Source organism: Lonchura striata, chromosome 4 (assembly GCF_050655825.1).
Source record: "Lonchura striata isolate lonStrDom1 chromosome 4, ASM5065582v1, whole genome shotgun sequence".
In the NCBI taxonomy this organism is placed as follows: domain Eukaryota; kingdom Metazoa; phylum Chordata; class Aves; order Passeriformes; family Estrildidae; genus Lonchura; species Lonchura striata.
The window spans coordinates 24,705,149-24,724,598 of record NC_140706.1 but is presented as its reverse complement, the minus strand read 5'-3'; the positions used below and the strand labels follow the sequence as shown (position 1 = coordinate 24,724,598).

The 19,450-nt window shown below is 37.1% G+C and overlaps 1 protein-coding gene across 2 annotated transcripts; it reads right to left on the bottom strand.

The window, feature by feature from the left end:
* Positions 1 to 1,485: 1,485 nt before the first annotated feature.
* GUF1 (GTP binding elongation factor GUF1) lies at positions 1,486 to 19,189 on the bottom strand. Of its 2 annotated transcripts, XM_077782828.2 has the most exons (17): positions 19,021 to 19,189; positions 17,516 to 17,627; positions 16,448 to 16,596; positions 16,172 to 16,252; positions 15,765 to 15,842; positions 14,853 to 14,936; positions 14,360 to 14,424; positions 12,399 to 12,602; positions 10,802 to 10,941; positions 9,508 to 9,631; positions 9,019 to 9,151; positions 8,520 to 8,663; positions 7,543 to 7,676; positions 5,566 to 5,667; positions 3,442 to 3,561; positions 2,528 to 2,564; positions 1,486 to 1,840 (listed from the first exon to the last, which is right to left on the bottom strand). In XM_077782828.2, exons 1-17 carry the CDS (start codon positions 19,150 to 19,152, stop codon positions 1,703 to 1,705), a joined length of 1,977 nt encoding a protein of 658 aa, XP_077638954.1. In that variant the 5' UTR covers positions 19,153 to 19,189; the 3' UTR covers positions 1,486 to 1,702. The 2 variants fall into 2 exon arrangements, with proteins under 2 accessions (XP_077638954.1, XP_085433967.1); XM_085577841.1 differs by lacking the exons at positions 9,508 to 9,631; positions 10,802 to 10,941.
* Between the last annotated feature and the right edge of the window lie 261 nt (positions 19,190 to 19,450).

The window sequence follows — 19,450 nt, the reverse complement described above, 5'->3', positions numbered from 1 at the left end:
ACAATAAAGCTAAAACAGATTCTCAAGGCAGATCTATCCATCTATGTAATTCATTTAATTAGATAATGTACACTTGATGTGTCTGTCACTCACCAAGAATATGATTTACTGTTTGGATAACATCTAGCTCACCTTTAGCTTCTGCGTTATTCCTCAGTGCAGAACCAGTGCTGGTGGGTCTAGTTCAAGGAGTGGGGAGGACCTCGTTTTAGCTCCTTTGCTCCTAGCATGTATCCCTGCAGCTGTAGTTCCTTAAATGCTAGCTTTTACAGGGGAGAATAATAAATGTGTTAGAGAGCCTTTATCCACAGCATCCTTCCTTTCTTCAGGATTAGTAGCAGCAGCTTAGGTGCCTTTATTAAAGGTACAGGTGCCTTGTTCACATCCAGATCTTTGTTTTTTCAGTGAACCTGAAACAGCCTCAAATAAAAAAAAAATACACAACCGAACAGAAAAAAACCCCAACAAACCATTAAAGTATCAGAATTCCCTGTCCCCTTTTTCTGTACTCTGAAACTAACACAGGTTGAAAGGGAATGTGTTCTGTTCAATTCCATCCCTCCAAAAATTTTCCCAATTCCTCATTGTATGCAGGCTGGAATAAAACTATCTTATGATTAAAGTGTAGGTACAAGCCTAAATTTAAGGGTCAACTTTCCTGGTGATTGAGTACTTCAGTAGATATGACTAGCAATTTGTTCTCTAATAAATATTTAATAACAATAAATTAAGATCTGTGAAGAGCAAAACTAGTCCCTGAAGCTCAAAAATGCAGCTCAAAAGCTTTTAGAGGTTTGTAAACAGCTGTAAATAGAGTACATAGTAGGGTCATTAACTTATGTTTATAATTGCTTTGTGTATACTTCCAAAAGTAACATGTCATGTAATGCATGGTACACTGCAGCATTTCACTGGGGATGCACTGACAAACTAGTATGTAAACAATATAAATAAAACTTCACCAGCTACACCAAGATATGCTATAACCAAACCTTCATGTTAAATATTTTTTTTAAGGCTTGAATTGGTCTTACTAGTGGAACAATTAGAGATCCTGTGTTTTCATATATGAAAACTTACCATTGCCCTGGAGATGAGCACAGCTAGGCTGAATTAATGGTAAACTTACACACGTCAACTGCTTTAAAATAAACAGCATGGTAAATTTTAAAGTTTCGATTTTCTCATCTGATTTGGTTTCCCAGAATCACGATTTCCTGACAACAGCAACTTTAGAGAAAGTGAAACAGGAAACAGCTTGATCCTTTTGTGTCAACAGTTCAAACTTTAAAAGAAAAAAAAAAAAAAAACCACCGATACAACATTGTTTGTCTATATTGGACAAAAATAGCTTTAAATTATTTTTATAACCTTTTTGCCTTATTGTTCCTTTCTATATATAGAGACTTGCAATACAAGAACCCCCAAAATTATGTTAAAAGTGTTAAAAGTATGAAAACAGTGGAATAAAGTGAAAAAAATATATCATGTGAACTTTTAGATGCAGTCAAATAACTTTAATTTCATAATAATCTACAAATATATGTACATTTTTAAATCAATTCATCTTGCCATGTATATTAAATTCATGCTATTTACATTCAAGTATGTTGCCTCTCACGGTGATAAATCCCTTATTAGCTCACTTTGCTACTGTCTGCAAAAAGCTGACATGATCTGGAAGATCAGATGTCACTGATCTCTATTTGTCAGTTTCTCTCTTTAGAACACGTATAAAGGCATCTCTTGGAACCTCAACATTGCCGATTTTTCTCATTAATCTCTTGCCTTCTGCTTGCTTTCTTAAAAGCTTCATTCTTCTTGTAATGTCGCCACCATACTGTGGGGAAAAAGAAATTACTAAGCCTGAACTACAATTGCAGCTACAATATATTCCAGCCACACAAAACTCATGGGTTTAAAATAGTCAGAAAGGCTGGTTATATTTTGACAAAAAGATTACTTTATACTCTCAATAGTTTGGCCTAAAGGCCACTAGTTAGAAAGAATAAGGAAGCAAATAAGCACATTAATTTGGACAACTATATTGTATTGTATTACTGCAAACCTAAGTAGAAGTCTAATCACAATCAAGTCTCAAAAGAAGCACATTTATATTTACTTCTGTTGCCTAGAAACCAATTTAGGAAACAAGAAATTACCTATATGCCTGTGTGTACACACACAAACACACATATTTACTGTGTGCCTACAACTATTAGGAAATAGTTTTTTTAATTATTTCAACTATTAGAAAATGATGAGGAGATGAAACAGACATTCAAAGTATGTGACTGAAAAAGCCATTACTTTATCTGATCCACTCTTCAAGCTGCAGCAAGAGGTTACGAGATTTGGATTTTAAAATAAAAGCTTAAAAGTATGTTAGAATTCCACAGACACTTAGGAGCACAAGCAGACTTATGTTTTTGCTGGGTTTCTAGGAAGAGAGGGGCATATCATCTTAGCAGGACTCTAAGGTTTACAAATGTCAGAAACATGAAGAAAAGAGAAAAAAATAACTTACACATTTTGCCACAACATTTTTTCTGTAAGGTTTCAGCCTGCAAAATAAAATAACACATACACCTGAATATATTAGAACACCAGCATGTGAAGCTAAGTACTTGAGTTGTTAAAATGTTACTTGTTTTTGTAGTAGTTTTGTAAGAGGCTTTAGCATCATAACATTTTCAAGTCTTGTATACAAAAGATGAAGCTTTAAACAGAAGATGTAATTCACAGTCTTCGATTCTAGAAACACCACTTAGGGCATATAATATGTACATATAAAGAAATCACAATCTTGGCTTTTTATCTGGAATTTCTGCTATGACTCACAGGAAGTGTTACATCCATGTGTATATACATGTATAAACAAATTCTTACATCACCTCTGCCTGAATTCTGACCTTTAATTTTTTTTACTGCTATTTAAATCCTATTTAAACAGCAACAGAAAAATGTGATGAGAAGCACAACATCAAGGAAATGGTTTACTTTAAAGAAGCATGTGCTAGGAAGATGTTTTTGTATTCAGCTGCTATATATTTCCTTTGGAATAGCACAAATCAGCTATTTTTTTGCTGACTCTATTCCACAACTAGCTAATTTTTTTCAGTAGTACGAAACTTTTTCCACTGCCAGAGGAAGTGGACACATATAGTAGAAGTTACACTTTATCCGCTAAGTGCAATTCTGACCCCAAGCAATCTAAAATAAAAATACAGTTTCTTTGTATAAATTTAAATGTTTATTCAATAGTTACTGCTCAAATTTTTTTTTATTCAAGTAGCATATATCAAGAAAAATACAACTTTATAGCAAAATCAAAGTCCTGTAACGTATAAAACTAGGTAAGACTTCACAAGTCTGTATTTTATGTATCTTAAAATATGGACAGGAAAAAAAAACCAAGGGGAATAGAAAGACTTCACTTACGTTTCTCTTGCAATGATTTTCTTGCCAATTGCAGCCTGGATGGCTATTTCAAACAACTGTCTAGGAATAGTTTCTTTTAAACGTTCACACAGGAGTTTACCAGCAGCATAGGCTTTATCACTGAAAAAAAAAGGTCAGCAACACTAAAAATTTATCGATAAATCAAATTGTTTTATTGAAGGATTTTAGTAGAGGTTTTCCTCATCTTAACTCAGAAGATAAGCTGATCAGCTCAAATTTTACATCTAAAAAGTGGTTTCTGTATGTCATGTGTTTCATGCTAACAGGTGATAAGACTGTATTAACCTCAGTATATAACATCATATAAAGTATTTACAAAAAACACCCTGATTATCCTACACAAATGAAGACATTTGGAATACTGCCACAGCTTCAAGTGAAATTTCAGACTAGGTCAAGGGGAATTTTCATTGATTGTAGGCCCAAGTGGTCAAAATATACATACTACAGAATGCTTTCAATGTCTGGTTTTACATCACAAGAAAAAAAAAATTAACATACTCTTGTCAACTTGCAGCTCAAAAGCTTATCTAACTATATAAAAATTATCTAACTATATTCATCATCTGCATATGCTTTCGGTTTTGGAAAGAGAAAACAATAAAAGGTCTGAAGAAGCTACTAAGAGATACTTTCATAAGCCATTATAAAGAAATGGGTCTAGCTCTATAAAAATACCCATTTTTAGCAGACATCTTTACCAACATACACATACATGTTTTCAGGTAGTGGCAATGTGACTCCTTGCTACCTTTATAGAACAAACAGTTTAAACATGAAGTTCTTAAGTCATGTTCATTGAGCATTAGAGTTTTAAGAGGTAAATATATTTACATGTACAGTAAGCACAAATGATGACTATGTTATTACCAAGCTTAGAGTAATCTCTGTAATGCTTTCTCTCTATATAAATGTAATTCAGCATAATTCTTACAGATGCCGTTTTTAGAGTGGGAAACTGAGAATACTTACAGGAAGAGCAAAATTACTGCAACTATGAGTTAAAAAACTGAAAAAACAACTGAAATCTAAAACCAAAAGAAAGGTTATCAGTTTTAGTGAGTGAAACAGTTCAGGGTACAAGAAGGTACGGGCCAAATTGATCAAAAAATATATGTTACAGCAACAACTAACTTGTGCAAGGTGGCCTACCCCATTTTGCATCTTTTCAGGTGGATTACTAAACACTGCATGCTTATGAGAAATGCATTAACAAGCAATTGTATGGAAGACAGTCCCCTTCATGATCCTTCTGAACAAGGCAAGGAGTTTATTTTCCTATGTCAGCCTTCTGGAGTTACAGAATTCTAAGGATTTTAAGATTGCAGGTATGTAAAAAAATATGAAAATATACAAATATTTAGCAACTACAAGTATTTTAAGAAGGAAAACCAAACAACTCAGAAAAGTAGGCATTATTGGAAAGGGATGCTGAAGTTACAGAAGGGAGCCTTGTAAAAACTTTGTGATAAGATAGGGGACAGACTGGAAACAGAACAGGCATTTATCTCACCTCTAATGCCTGAAATATTCATAGAAATGCAATCATTTTAGCAAAAAAAATCTGAGGCAATTGCATCCAGTAAATATTTTGATTCTCCTGGTACTCTCTCTGGAAACAAGGTAGCAACAAACTTCTATGGAACAGGAATTACTGGGAGAACAAAATAATTTTTTGTCAGTATTAAGCATTCATAAATTATTTCTCTGGCATCTCCTAGATTGGTCTGCACTTTATTTTTTCTAGCCCTTCAGAGGATTGGCATTTTGCATTTCTTTCTCTCTGCCCTACATTTTCCACAAAAATAAGATATCCAGTACTTAAGTGGAGAAAGGGAAGTAAAAAAGTTACTATTAATTATTTCCTGATTTTCATACTACAAGATTATTCTCTTTTTCAGTAGTAATGAAGGTGGTCATATGAAAAAATCTTCAATGCAAATCTTCAAACAGATTTGTCATACTAAGAGCAACACATACACCTAGAGTCATTTAGAATCATATAATCATTTAAGTCAGAAATTACCTTAAGATCATCAAGTCCTATTAACAGACAACATGTTCATTGTTATTAATTTTGAATAAGGGATCCAGTAAACCTACTTGTGTATGATAGTTGCCAGTTCTTCAACTGGATTTCCATTTAGAAGAATATCCATTTTGATTAGGTCTGCTGATTGGTAACCTGCATCTTCATAATCAAAACTAAAAAAATAAAAGTAGTTCAAAAATTAGTCATGATCTTGTATAAATTATATTTTGCATTCTTTGTTCCATAGATTTTATAGACATTTCTTAATAAAACACTTGAACTTTTTAATATAATGGAAGTACAGTTTTTAGAAGTCTCTCAGTATATCTTCACACTAGAAATGTACTGCATGTAATGTCCCCTCCAATGCAGAAAGATGTCATCTTGACTTCAAGGATGTATTTCCAATCTAATGAGCAGTTAGAAATCTACATGCTTAATGCAGTCTTAAAGAACCCTTCAACACAGCTTTTGAACACTCAATGTCACAGGAATCAAACACCAATCCAGGACTATCTTCTTTTCATCCTCTGATTTGACACACTTTTTATGTGACGCCTATATTATCACTGTCTCTGGCAACTAAGTTTTTCACTTAGTTTCCAAACCAGATTTCTTTGGTAGGTGTGGGCCTTGCTGTCCTTGTTTTAGTTTGCAGAAATTCGTAAAATGGAAGAGATGCAGAGGTGATGTATGCAATAGATAGATAGATAGATAGATAGATAGATAGACAGAGATACAGATAGATAAACTGATAGACAGATGGATCTTGCATGTAAGTGTAATTGTGGAGGATCATCAATATCACTGCAATGGGGTCAAATCTGAAATACCAGAAAAGGGGGGAAAAATCCTTCAAGATGATTTCAAAGTACTTCTATCTTACTTGGCTTAATAACCACAGGTGTATGAATGGATCCATGTAACAGAAATATGATTACCGAGAGCACTACATATACAAGCTGTATTAAGGAGTCAATTAGGAAATAAAAACTAATAAATAAATAAGATAATGCAACATCGTTGGCAATCATCCCTGAATCAAAGGAAATCCAGCATAATTTTGCTAATGAGATAGGTTATTGATAAACAGGTCAGGTTTTATGTAGTGGGGAGCTAGATCCAGAGAGGAAATTTAAAATTTCCATACCTCTGTTTCTTCTACCTTTCCTCTCCACTTTTGTTTATGCTTTTGCTGCATATATATATAAACCTGGGCAAGACATGTCTTACTTACATTTATAAGACAAAATTAAAGAAAATATAAACTCAAAGTAAATTTAGTCATTCAATAAAATTCATTTTTATGTTTATAAAATAATTCATGTAATTAGGTATACCAGTTCCTATTTTGTAACATATCCCATTACATACCAGGTTTGTGAGAGCTATTGAGCCTCCTGGGGCACAAGCTCATTGCCGTGCAACATTTTCCCTGCCATTAAACCCACAAAGGCTCTTCACAAACATCTGAGCACTGTACTAGACTCTGAATTCATAGCAGCCATCCACAACACAACATTTTGTCTCAAAATACACATTATTTTCTTTTTTCACATCATAAAGCATGTATGTAAGTACTGCTTGTTTTAAATTCATTTGTTTTTACTAGCTTTAAACAATCAATGTGGTTATTTTCCTTTTTCCAGCAAAAGCCAAGTCATACAGTAAATAGTACAGTTTCAGTGATTCCATTGAAAAAAATTATACAGTGTCACATCAGACAAGGACAGACCATTTAGGTCTTACTCATATAAATGAGCCAGTGCCACTCCAGAGGGTGCCCTTGAAAAATACACACACTGCCAAAGACAATGATTATTAAGTAGTGATGCACTTTCCATGTTTTTCAGACTTACTTCCATCCATTTTCACAGTGAATCTAATCCATTCAAGGTGAAGAGTGACTTGATTTGCAGCATCACCATAAAGGAATGTTATTTACTTGTGCCCTTCCACTGCTGTTTCTCAGGCCTTGTTTTACCACACCACCCCACTTCGGGGTCCAGGGTAGGAGGAGGAGAAGGGGGAACAGGGGAGATAATTACCTTGCATAGCCAGAAGACAGAGACTTAAGAGCATCATAAAAATCCACCACAATTTCATTCAGTGGAAAGAGGTATTTTAGCATAACCCTGTTTTCATCAATGTACAACATATCTTTCTGGACTGCCCTACGATCCTAGACAAATAAAACTTGTTTCAGTTTTCCTTGAAATTAAAAAAAAATACAAAGCAAATTAAAATGAACTGCAATCAAGCAACACAAGAGGATTCCTGTACTTAAGCCCCAGAGTAACTTTCTTATTGGTAGTTTGCTGAAGTCCCAGGACAATTTGCAGCACTGTTAAAAAATGAAGTGGTTACAACTAATTTGAATTTCTGCTTCTGCTTACTGCTGCCACAGTAAGACTTGCAGGCTCATCTTCTTTCCTCCCAGGAGGGTGTTCTTAAATTTGTTTTAGAAATTCTAATACATTTTATTCTTCACTGTATGACTTTGTATTATGTATTTTGGAATGTTAAAAGCCAAGAAAGTATTGTGAAGAAATAATATAAACACAATATGCATGGCAGTTAAACCATTTTCAATTAGAAGTACTCCAAATACAGTTAGGCAAATTTGGCCATCGCTATCCTAAATTTACTTTCAGTGACTGAAAAAAGTACATGGGCACGTAGAAGTGTTGGCAGAAGTTGCATTCCCATGAATATACTTCTAAAAAAAACAATTCATCTTATTCCCCTGCTGCAGACTCCATTCATTCAGGAGAACAGAACTAGCTATGAAGTAGTCTAGTACAGACCAAGCACTTTGTTGTCATTGAAATTCATCAATTACTTTTCAATTTATGGATTCTGTAGTTCAGAATTTTACAAATAAAATGTTAAAAATTATTTTATCTATCAAAAATATTCAATAATTACTTCAAAGATACTATTTAAGTAGTAATATCTATTGTCATACTAAGTATGAGGTGAAGAGCTTAAAAATGCAAAAGATAAAATAAAATTATACACCAACCTGACATAAGGTAATTATTTTCCCAATATATTCATGAGGTGTTACAATAGTACCAAGAACAGTTGGCTCCAAATATTCTGATACTGAAAGTTTATCAGGAAACTGAGCAGGGCTGATAATAGTAATTTGCTCTTTTCCATACTCCTGAAAACAAACAAATAAACCAGATACTGTAATTTTAGAAATAAGTAAAATGAACAGCAAAGGAGACAAATATAGCATTGAACAAATGCTAAAAATGCTTAAAAGAATACAGCAATATATGTGTCCTATACTCCCAGTTTAAAGGAAAAGTATAAGACATAAAGAGAGGGCTTGAAATGAAATGGGAAAGAGCAGTTAACATCCTTAAGAAAATTAAAAACTAAGTAATATACTCGTGTTTCTAATGCATACTATAAAATACAGTACTAGCCTACATTTAAAAAGAGACTCTAGATGTTATAAAAAGAGACTCTAGGTGTTATATATACATAATTTTTTCATGAATTTAGCATACCTTTATCAACTTTGCTGAGGAAAGAACAGCTTTATATGGAACTGTAGGTGCAGTCAAAATAACAGATATGTTATACTCTTGTTCCAAACGCTGATTAAAGACTTCCATATGTAGAAGACCAAGGAAGCCCAATCTGGAAAATAAATACCCTGTTGTCAAAAGTATTTCTGTATCCCCTAGAATTTCACAGTGGTCTTTTTCACCCTCCAGCATGTTTACAGTGCTAGTATCAAGCAGAGCAAACAACCTTCAAGGGACCAAATAATCCTACAGTTGAATTAAGTCTTGGAGAACAAAAAATATTAATCACAAAAATTTTCATTATCTGTGCAAACAGAAAATGTAAAAAAATCAAATGCTTTTGATCTTTATCATTAATTTGAATTACAGCTTCTAATTTTGAATTAAATTTAATTCTACCTTCAGTTTACTTAAACATGCATTAACATATGAATGGTTTCAAAAATGAAAGCAGCACAAAAACCGCACCTCCATCCAGCTCCTAAGGCAAGGCTACTGTCACGATGAACAGTTACACTGGAGTCATTCAATGTCAGCCTTTCCAAAGCACTTTTGAGATTATTATATTCTGTTTGATCTATTGGATACATTCCTGTCAAAATAGATTAAACAGAAATGATGTGACAGAGAGCTTTAGCTACTGTGTACTTGGCTTTCAAATATGCCACTTACAGTTAACAGAGTAATAAAATCAGGAATAGTTCCTTCCTGCTCCATCAGTTTTTAAATGTGAAAAACAGGAGGATTCTTTATTCCTCAAAAAAAAAATTAGTCAAAACATAAAAATGTTTTAGATTACCTCAGAATTAACATCTAAACCATAATGGTAGAATCACTGTACTCATCTAATCCTTCACATTTGTGGAAGATTCACAGTTGAGTAGAATCACAGTTTTGCAGTGTAAATGTATAGACTTCACTGAAGTGTTCCCTCAAAGCTAAGAGTGTGTGAAAAATAAAAAGCATCATTTCAAAGGTGCAAATATTTCTCTCTTCTTTCTAAATTAATAAAAACAGCTGTTTGTATAACTACTGCCTGAAATAGATTCTACTGTATCACTTTTCACATCCTTGTGGGTCATCTACATCAAGAAGCAGCACACATGCACACAAAAACATTTACACAATTCGACTTTTCAACAGTCACTGGGAGACTGCCTAGTCTCCATGAGAGAGTTCAAGTAAGTTTTACACACTGCTTCTCAACAGGTCTAGAAAATTATTTATATTATTAAATTATTTACAGAATTTTTTATAAAGCCACCTTCTGTAGCATTTGTAGTAGTTACTGAAGCTAGTGGCAACAGCTCAACAGAACTATTCAAGCTCAAAAAGTCAAATATTTTGCAGGATCATTCTGCATATTAGCTCTAGCATTACCATGTTTAACAAAAACAAAACAGCTGCTAAATTTTAAAAGAAGAAAAACCAACACAATAATTACAGAAACCAGATTATCAAGACAAATAATTCCCTCTCTTTCTTTTTAATTTCAACCCTTCTTTTCTAGCTATTAAGAGTTTACTGACATTAGAAACAATAATCATGTTTGTGTTGTATTCATGTAAAATCAGTCAGCATTTATTACTAATCTTGTTACATCACAGGGAAAACACACAAATCTACATAAATGTAGATTACCTTGGCTAAAATTCTAATCCTCCCAACTCTAAATATACATGTCTTCTTTTAAAAGCTCTAACAGCTCTTACTCTTGTCAATGGAAAAAAGTAACTCCACTTTATATTGATTTACTCCTCACCTGCAAAAACCATTGGCTTCGCTGACTTAAAGCCAGGCAAAGGCTCCACTGGCTGTTTATACAGAAACAATGTGTCTCCTATTTGGGCTTCCGTTACTTCTTTCATTCCAGCAATCAGGTACCCCACCTGTCCTGCATAGCTAAATAAAATTGTTATTATATGGACATGATTGTTGGCATTAGCAGTATTTCTATTATTTTCCTACTTGATTTAACCCAGCCAGAAATTCAAATAAATCACCCCTTAAAAGTCCATATCCAATGTCCAGAAGTGAGATTTAAGTTGTTTCACCTCTGAGTTGTCAACAGTCTCCAACTGGTTCTTTTTCTGAATAGCACATCTATGATCCTGGATTTTTAATATTGTGTTGCTCCCAGTTTAAAAGCTGGAGCTAGACCCTTGAGAAGCTCCTAAGACAAAAAAACTAGAACAGTTCCTGGCTGCCAGCACAGCAAGTTTCATAACACAGTAGGGTGAAACTAGACAAACACTTTTCATTAGCACATTATGCTAACAGGAGGGGAATACATGGTAAATATTGAGTAAAACACAGTGTACTGGTTTTGGCTGGGATGGAGTAACTTTCTTCAAAGCAGCCTTCTATGAAGTACCTTAGGAATTGTGACTAAAACATGTGCGGATAACACATCAATGTTTAGGTATTGCTGAACAGACCCTCTGGGTTTCTCACTGTGCCCCGGCAAGCAAACAGACTGGGGGTGTGCAAGAGACTCAAACTGGCAAAAAGGGCATTCCATTCCACAGATCATCATGCTTAGCAATAAAAAAGAAGTGTAGTCTTCCCAAGACTTCTATTTGTAGATTAGCAGGACATCAGTCTGCTTGTGGAAAGTGGTGAATAATGAACTGTTTTTGCATCACTTTTTTTTTTTTTTTTTTTTTTCTCCTTCATTTATTATACTGTCTCTATCTCAATCTACAAGTGCTTCCTCAGTTCTCATCCTGCTAGGGTTGGAGAGTGAGCAGGGGGCTGGCTGGGTTCAACCCACCAGACACAGTAATGTAACCTGAGAATGCCCCAAATGAAGTTATCATCATGTATTTGGTTGCATACTGGTAAAACTTCTCCTCTAATTCTAAGTACCTGATTTTCTTCCCACTGCTGCCATTGAGAAGCCAGTTTCTGGAAGCTGTTGCATTCATGGATTTTAAGTTTTCCACCCTCAAAATATGCTGCAGCAATACCTAAGATGAAGCCCCATTCCCTTCCACTCTCAAACAAGGCAGTTCCTAGAAATAAATTGGACAGCTGAGTAAGAATATAGAACACTAGCCTTTAAGCACCTAGCTGTCCGTATGTTCCATGTAGTACAGAAAATAATGGACTCCTTCCACATCAATGCCCAAAAAGTACTCCCTAAAACCTTCTGCCTCAGCATGCCCAAAATAAAAGATGACACAGAATATTAAATTGCAAACAGTAATTATTAAAAAAACCCACCACCAAAGAACAAGAACAAAAACCTAGTCATCTCCCAGTTTTTACCTCTCAAAGCAAAAAACATTACGAAAATGCAGGACTCTGTAGCTTACCCCAATAGATAATTTGTTCCACTGCAAAAAGTTTTTACTTACAGTTTATATGTTGGCTGTTCATTTGGAGTCAGAATTCCAACTTCATTAACTTCATATCTTTTCTTAGTGTGTGCAGACACAATTTTCTGTCCTTTTGCAATCTCCCCACCAAAGAGCGCAATGTTAGCTATGACACCTCGGTAGTGGTCAAAGGTAGAGTCAAATACTAAGGCTTTCAATGGCTCAGCAGTATTACACTGGGGTCTGTCACCAAAAAAATAAAACAATATATTATGCAGTGTGTTTTCATTCAATATTGAATGAGCAAGCATGCCCACCCTGAACACTTTCATAGAATCATACCAGGCTGGAAGGGATTTCCAGTATCACCTAATCCAACTTTTCTTGGCAAAAAACACAGGCTTAATAAGATGGCCCAGAACCCTCCCCAGACGAACTAGAGAGTGTCCAATGGTGGGGAATCCACCACTTTCCTGGAAAGATTATTCCAACAGCTCTTTGTAGCTACTGTTTAAATACCAGAACATGACAAGCCTTCTTTTCTCAAGGCTAAACAAGTCCATTTTTCTCAGCCTCTCCTTAAAGGGCAGGCTGCCCAGTCTTTTGATCATCTCTGTGGCACTTCTGTGGCCCCTCTTCAGCCTGTCTACATTTTCTGCACAAAAAGAGACCAAAGCCAAACACAGTATTCCAGGTATGTACTGAGCACCACTGAGCAGACTGGGATAATGATAACAGCTCTGCTGTTGATATCCTTGTTGAGGCAACCCAGCATGCTGCTATCTTTCTTGCTGCAGCAGCACACTGCTCATTCACATGGACTTCATTGTCCACAAAGGCATCTGGGTCCATTTCCACAGAGCTGCTCCCCAGCTAGGTAGATTCTAGCCTGTGCTGTGCTCCTGAATTATGTATTCCCAGATGCAAAACCTTTGCCTCTGTTGAATTTCATAAGATTCTTGTTAGCCCACTCTTACAGCAAAGTTGCTCCCCCTTTCTGAAGTGTCTATTTCCCCTCTCAGTTTAGTATCACTGGCAAACTTCACTAGGGTACACATCCCAACTTCCAGACCACTTCTCATGATAATAAACAGCATTGAACCCAATGTGGAACCCTGGCAGACCCTACCTGTGGCCAGGCTGAAAAGGAGCTATTTACACTCCCTCTGGGTGGAGCCTGTCAGACAGTTCCCATGACACGGACCACTCCAGACTGTAACACAATGGTTTCCCCAGGAGTCTTTGATAAACCTTATCAAAAACCTTAAAGATCCAGGTAAAGAGAAACCCAGGTTGCCAGTGTCACTCACACTGCACAGCAGGTTACTCTGCTGTAAAAGGTGATCACGCTTGTCAAGCACAATACACCCTTGGCAAATCCCTGCTCACTTTTCCCAATCACTTACTTCATCTGACTTGTCATAGCCCCCAGGAGGAATTGTTCCACACCATTTCCAGGGACTGCAGTAAGACTGATGGGCCTATAAATTCCTGGAACCTCCTTTAAGATCTTCTTGTAAATTGGATATTAGCATTCCTCCAGTCTTACAAGATGTCCCCTGATCTCCACAGCTTCTCAAAGATTACGAAGAGAAGCTTTGCATGGACACAGCCAGCTCTCCTACAATCCTCAGGTGGATACTATCAGGGCCAGCGGATGCACAGGGGTCAGGCTCCTGTAATAGTTCACATACCAATTCCTTTGCTGACAGTGGGTGTACATCAACCTGCATTTTTGCTCCCCAGTCCTAAAGCCCAACACTGCACAGGTAAAGAAAATGTCCCTCTGCTTTTCAGCCTCGCTGGTGACCAATTCACCTCTCCTGTTTAAGCACGAGTCACTATTCTTCTTCTGTTTCTCCTGACATCTCTAGAGAGTATTTTCTTTAAATTAGATGCCTATTAAATGTAAAACTACTGCCAATACCATATAAATGCAACTCATGATTTTCTAATTACTTTGTAAGGTTAATTAGGTACATAACTAAATACAGACTTACGGTGGGATCTTCTCAATGACCTTTTGAAGAACTTTTTCAACATTTGTTCCTTGTTTAGCAGAAATCTAAAACAAATCCAACAACAACTTTATAAGACACATCTTGCACTTATTAATTAAATACTGTCGTGTTTACTTAGACAGTTTGAGTGGCACTCATTAAAGCACTCAAAAGGAGACTCTAGAATGCTCTTACTAAGAAATACTGTTTTTTCTTTTGTGAATGGCTATTATATTTATGATAGAAACAAAAACCATTTATGGATTGACAGTGAGAAATAATTTTAAATCCCGGATTCCATTCCTGAAAAACTACTAGAATTTTTAACTAATGGTTATTTTCTCCACTCTTATAGGAGACAAAATTTAAAGAAATTCTTATGTCAGACAAGAACAGGCAAACAATAGCACTCTCTTAATTTACAATATGCACATGTCACTCATTAGTTACAAAGGTATATTATCAGCCATGTTATAAAACTTAAAGATCTTACCCTTATACATTCATCTGTAGGGATATCAAACAGCTTCTCAATTTGTTTTTCAACTCTTTCAGGGTCTGCGTTTTTCAAGTCAATCTGCAAAACAACAAACTGCTATACAAGCAATCACACCTCCCACATCATCCAGTACTGTAGCTTTCAAAAGTACAACACAGAATCTTTATGTATTTATGAGTAAATATTGTGCATCTTTAGGAAAATATAAATATTAATTTTATAAAGTTTCCTTTATTGATTTGGGGAAGGATCCCATGTGTAACCCTTCTAGTTCTGGCTTGTTTCACTGGGGAAAACACCTTTGTCCAAGAGTTAGTAAAAATCTTTAGTTTACAAAGTAATTTGAAATCATGAAGTGCTACCTACACTGTTTATATGATCACATATTAAGTACAATATAAATCTACAAAAAACAATTAACATAAGCTGAGCAGTAATTAATCTCGTGATTCCAATACTATTACTCTCAAAATTGCATAGAAAGTAATGCTTAGAATTTCATTTAAAATTAAGACTCCGCTTTTTAAATATTGATATTTTAAATATTGATAAATATTTAAATATGTTGTTTCCTCAATATTAATGAACTTTTAATATCACCAATTCCAACCATAAACACAGCACTGCAAGCTCCACCACTAAGCACATCCTTAAGTGCTACATTTTTTAAATACCTAAATATATTTCATGAAATTAAAAATTTCACAGCAGTTATTGTAAAATTTTACACAGACAGCAAATATAAAAAATTCATATTACATTCTAGTAATGTTATATCTAAACCCTATAAATATTATAATAAATAACTTTCTTTGTTGTGTACTTCTCTTTAAGGTTACATTTCTGATCAGCACTATACACATTTAAACCCAAGTATTTAACAGAAAACACTAAAAACTTTATTACCTTGTTTATGACAGGAATTATTGAAAGCTGTGCTTCAAAGGCGAGATAGAAGTTTGCCACTGTCTGAGCCTGAATACCCTAGAAAATAACATTGTAAAGTTTAACACAGAAATCTCCTCAGTTTTGGTGTGGTTCTGGAGAATATCTTTAGGCATACTATACAATTTAAGATTACTTTGCTATTCTGTCTACTCTTTCATTTAGGAGATGGATAAATAAAAGATGATTGATTTTAAGCAACTGCTTTAAAGTCACATTATTCTTTTTCTGCAAGGTAATACTTTCATGGAGATAGGCGAGGGGCAAAAAAACTGCCAGAAAAACTAAAAAAAACCCACAATGTAGTTTCCCTCTAGCATAAGGAAATCCTGAAATGCTAAATAGAAAAGAAGAATTAAATACTACACCTCATTTGCATCCACTACAAGTATGACACCTTGACAGGCAGATAGTGACCGTGATACTTCATAGCTGAAATCTACGTGGCCCTATGGAGAAAACAAATGTTTACAATTTCAGGTATTTTTGCAAAGAAGTCTGTACTACGTTGTTTCCATTTGTGTATAAGTTCACATTCTTATAAAAGAGCAATTGAATAAACACAGGAAGCCAGAAATCTCCTAATTTTAACTATAAAGACATTTAGATTTGTGTGATTTCAACACTGTTCATATGTAACTTACTGGTGTGTCAATAAGATTTAAGAGGTAGTTTAATCCTTCATGATTGTAAAAGAGAGATGCAGATTGGGCTTTAACTGTAATTCCTCTTTCACGTTCCACTTGAAGTTTATCCAGCACTTGTTTATTACGGTCAGTTTTAGAAATTGTTCCTAAAAATAAGAAAAAAAAAGAAAGCTTTATTACCTAATTTGCTACATAAATCTTGAAAATGCCATTAACAAAAAGTTAACCAAGAGCAAATGAAGCTTTCCCATACAATTAAGCTAAACAAAGATTTCAACCAAAAACAAAACAGTGAATCAACTCTTTACATTTGTCAAATGAAGTTTACACAATAAAGTTACATAAAATACTATCCTGAATAAGCAGGATAAAAAACATCATCTACTAAATTAAGAAGAAGCAAAAATACCCTTGAATTGTAAACAATTTTGATACTTAAGGAAACTTCCCCTCCTATCACTGAAGAAGAGTGGCCCACAGCTCTAAAATCAATCTCGAGTGCCAGACAACAATTAGCATACAGTGACAGACCTGAATTCAAAATCCCATTCTATCACCAGCATCAGGCAGAAATGCTCATAGTGATACATGGGCGGTAATAATAAAAAATAACTTTGATCAGAAGTTTCTCTCCCTGGTTTTGTTTCATTCAACCTTAAATAAGAGTCCAGAATTCCCAGGTCATGACAGTCTCACCCCTTCTGTCCACCTAAACCACCAGCAGTAAACATCATTAACTTAACATGTACTGTTCCAATGGGTGACTAGTTAGAATGACTGACACCTTGAACAAGGAAGATGTTGAAACAAGGAACATCTTGAAACTCCTTTTCAGTCCCTTTCCAAAATATGTACTTCTTTAAATGAATTACAACTTCTTTACATGAAGGCAGATCTCAACCACAAAGTCCATATATCTGTAACACTACACAACTGAGAGCTTAAAAGCACAAGCAACACTAGAACAGCAAAAATATTAAAAATTTTAGTAATAATCAACCATACAGAAACTTCAGATGCCACCTTCCATGTCAGGAAAAGGTAGTATAAAATGAGAATGCTTACCTGTAATTTCCAGCAATCTGTCTGCTAGTGTACTTTTGCCATGATCTACATGAGCTATAATACTGAAGTTCCTAATGCTTTCCACAGGATACGCTGCCATATCTAATTTTTCCTGAAAAACAGTAATTCCTTTTCATAAATCAAGGTTACAGTCTCTAGATAGCATATCACCTGGCCCTTAAAAAACCAAATTAACTATTTTAATATTTTTTCTCTAAAAGAAGCACAAGTTGAACAGAGATACAAAAGCCTGAATGGTCGTCATTGTTTCAAATGTCAGTACTTCACTTTAGTCATACAGACACATGTATTCTTTTACCACTAAACAATCATGAACTACGCTGGAAAGTGTGTAAAAGGTACTATGTTCCTCTGTAAGAGAGGTGGAAAACTTTGTTTTACAGTTTCACATTTGTGAAACTACTAAACTTAAGGATTAAGAAACCTGGATTCAGAGGGCCATTAAGGACATCATTCTTCACAAGCATGATATGAATACAGAGCCATTACCCAGAAACTCAGCGAGTAGTGACCTTATCATAAGGAGCAAGCAGACAGTGAAAAAGGATTGCTATAGTGTGCAAGAAGCCAATCCACATACAAAAGTCAAAGCATTTCTTTACAGTTCTATGCAGAAAGGGGCACTTGATGGAAAATCCACAAAGGCAGCAATCAACTACCAAACTTTATACTATTTATACATTTTAGCAAAGGCATTAATATCCACTGCCTAAAAGTTAACATAGTTATCTTTTAATTTGTATCCTATTTGTTAAATGACTCCTTCACTTTTTTATGCCAGTTAAGACAGCATGGTCTCTTTCTCTTGAGTCGGTGGGTTTCTTGGGTCTGTGGCCGTGATTGTCCCCTGCCAGAACTCCCTTTTTACCCTTTGGCCCGCGAATTCTGCATTCTTTGTGCCCACTACTAACAGTACACCCTTCTCTCCAAGCTCTGCTAACCTGTGCCTAGAACTCGTCAAGCCCTACACCGGCTGCCGGCGGTGCGGCGAGCCCGGGGCAGCGGCGGGAGCCCCTCGGGCAGGGCAGGGACAGGGGCAGGGCAGGGACAGGGACAGGGGCAGGGGCAGGGGCAGGGACACGGCAGGGACAGGGGCAGGGGCAGGGGCAGGGACACGGCAGGGACAGGGGCAGGGGCAGGGGCAGGGACACGGCAGGGACAGGGGCAGGGGCAGGGACAGGGCAGGGACAGGGGCAGGGGCAGGGGCAGGGACACGGCAGGGACAGGGGCAGGGGCAGGGGCAGGGACACGGCAGGGACAGGGGCAGGGGCAGGGACAGGGCAGGGACAGGGGCAGGGGCAGGGGCAGGGACACGGCAGGGACAGGGGCAGGGGCAGGGGCAGGGGAAGGGGCAGGGGCAGGGCAGGGACAGGGGCAGGGGCAGGGGCAGGGACACGGCAGGGACAGGGGCAGGGGCAGGGGCAGGGACAGGGGCAGGGCAGGGACAGGGGCAGGGGCAGGGGCAGGGGCTGCCCGGGACTCACCTGCCCGCGGCTGCTGTAGGGCCGCCCGCCCGCCGCGGGCAGCCAGGGCGGACAGCAGAGCGGGGCGGCGGCGCGGCAGGGGCTCGGCAGCCGTGTCCCCCAGCGCAGGGCCGCCCTGCCAGCGAGGGCCATGGCGCTGGCAGCAGCTCAGCCCAGCTCCGCGCAGCCCGGGCGGGGCGGGCGCGGCGCCCCGGAAGCGCCGCGAGGCGGCGGCCGCGCCGTGAGGCGGCGGGAGCGCGGGCGGGGCGGGCTGCGGCTCTGCTGGCGCTACCGGCGGTGCCTTGTGTGGGGTGCCGGCTGCTCTGCTCGCATCTGCCTTTGTGGCCGTCAGAGCTGCGCCTTGTTACATTCTGGAAGCGGAAGAATGTTGTATTCTTAGATGCGTTTTCCGGGTGTTGCTGTTCATCACCGTCTTTGAGGGTCTTCCAGA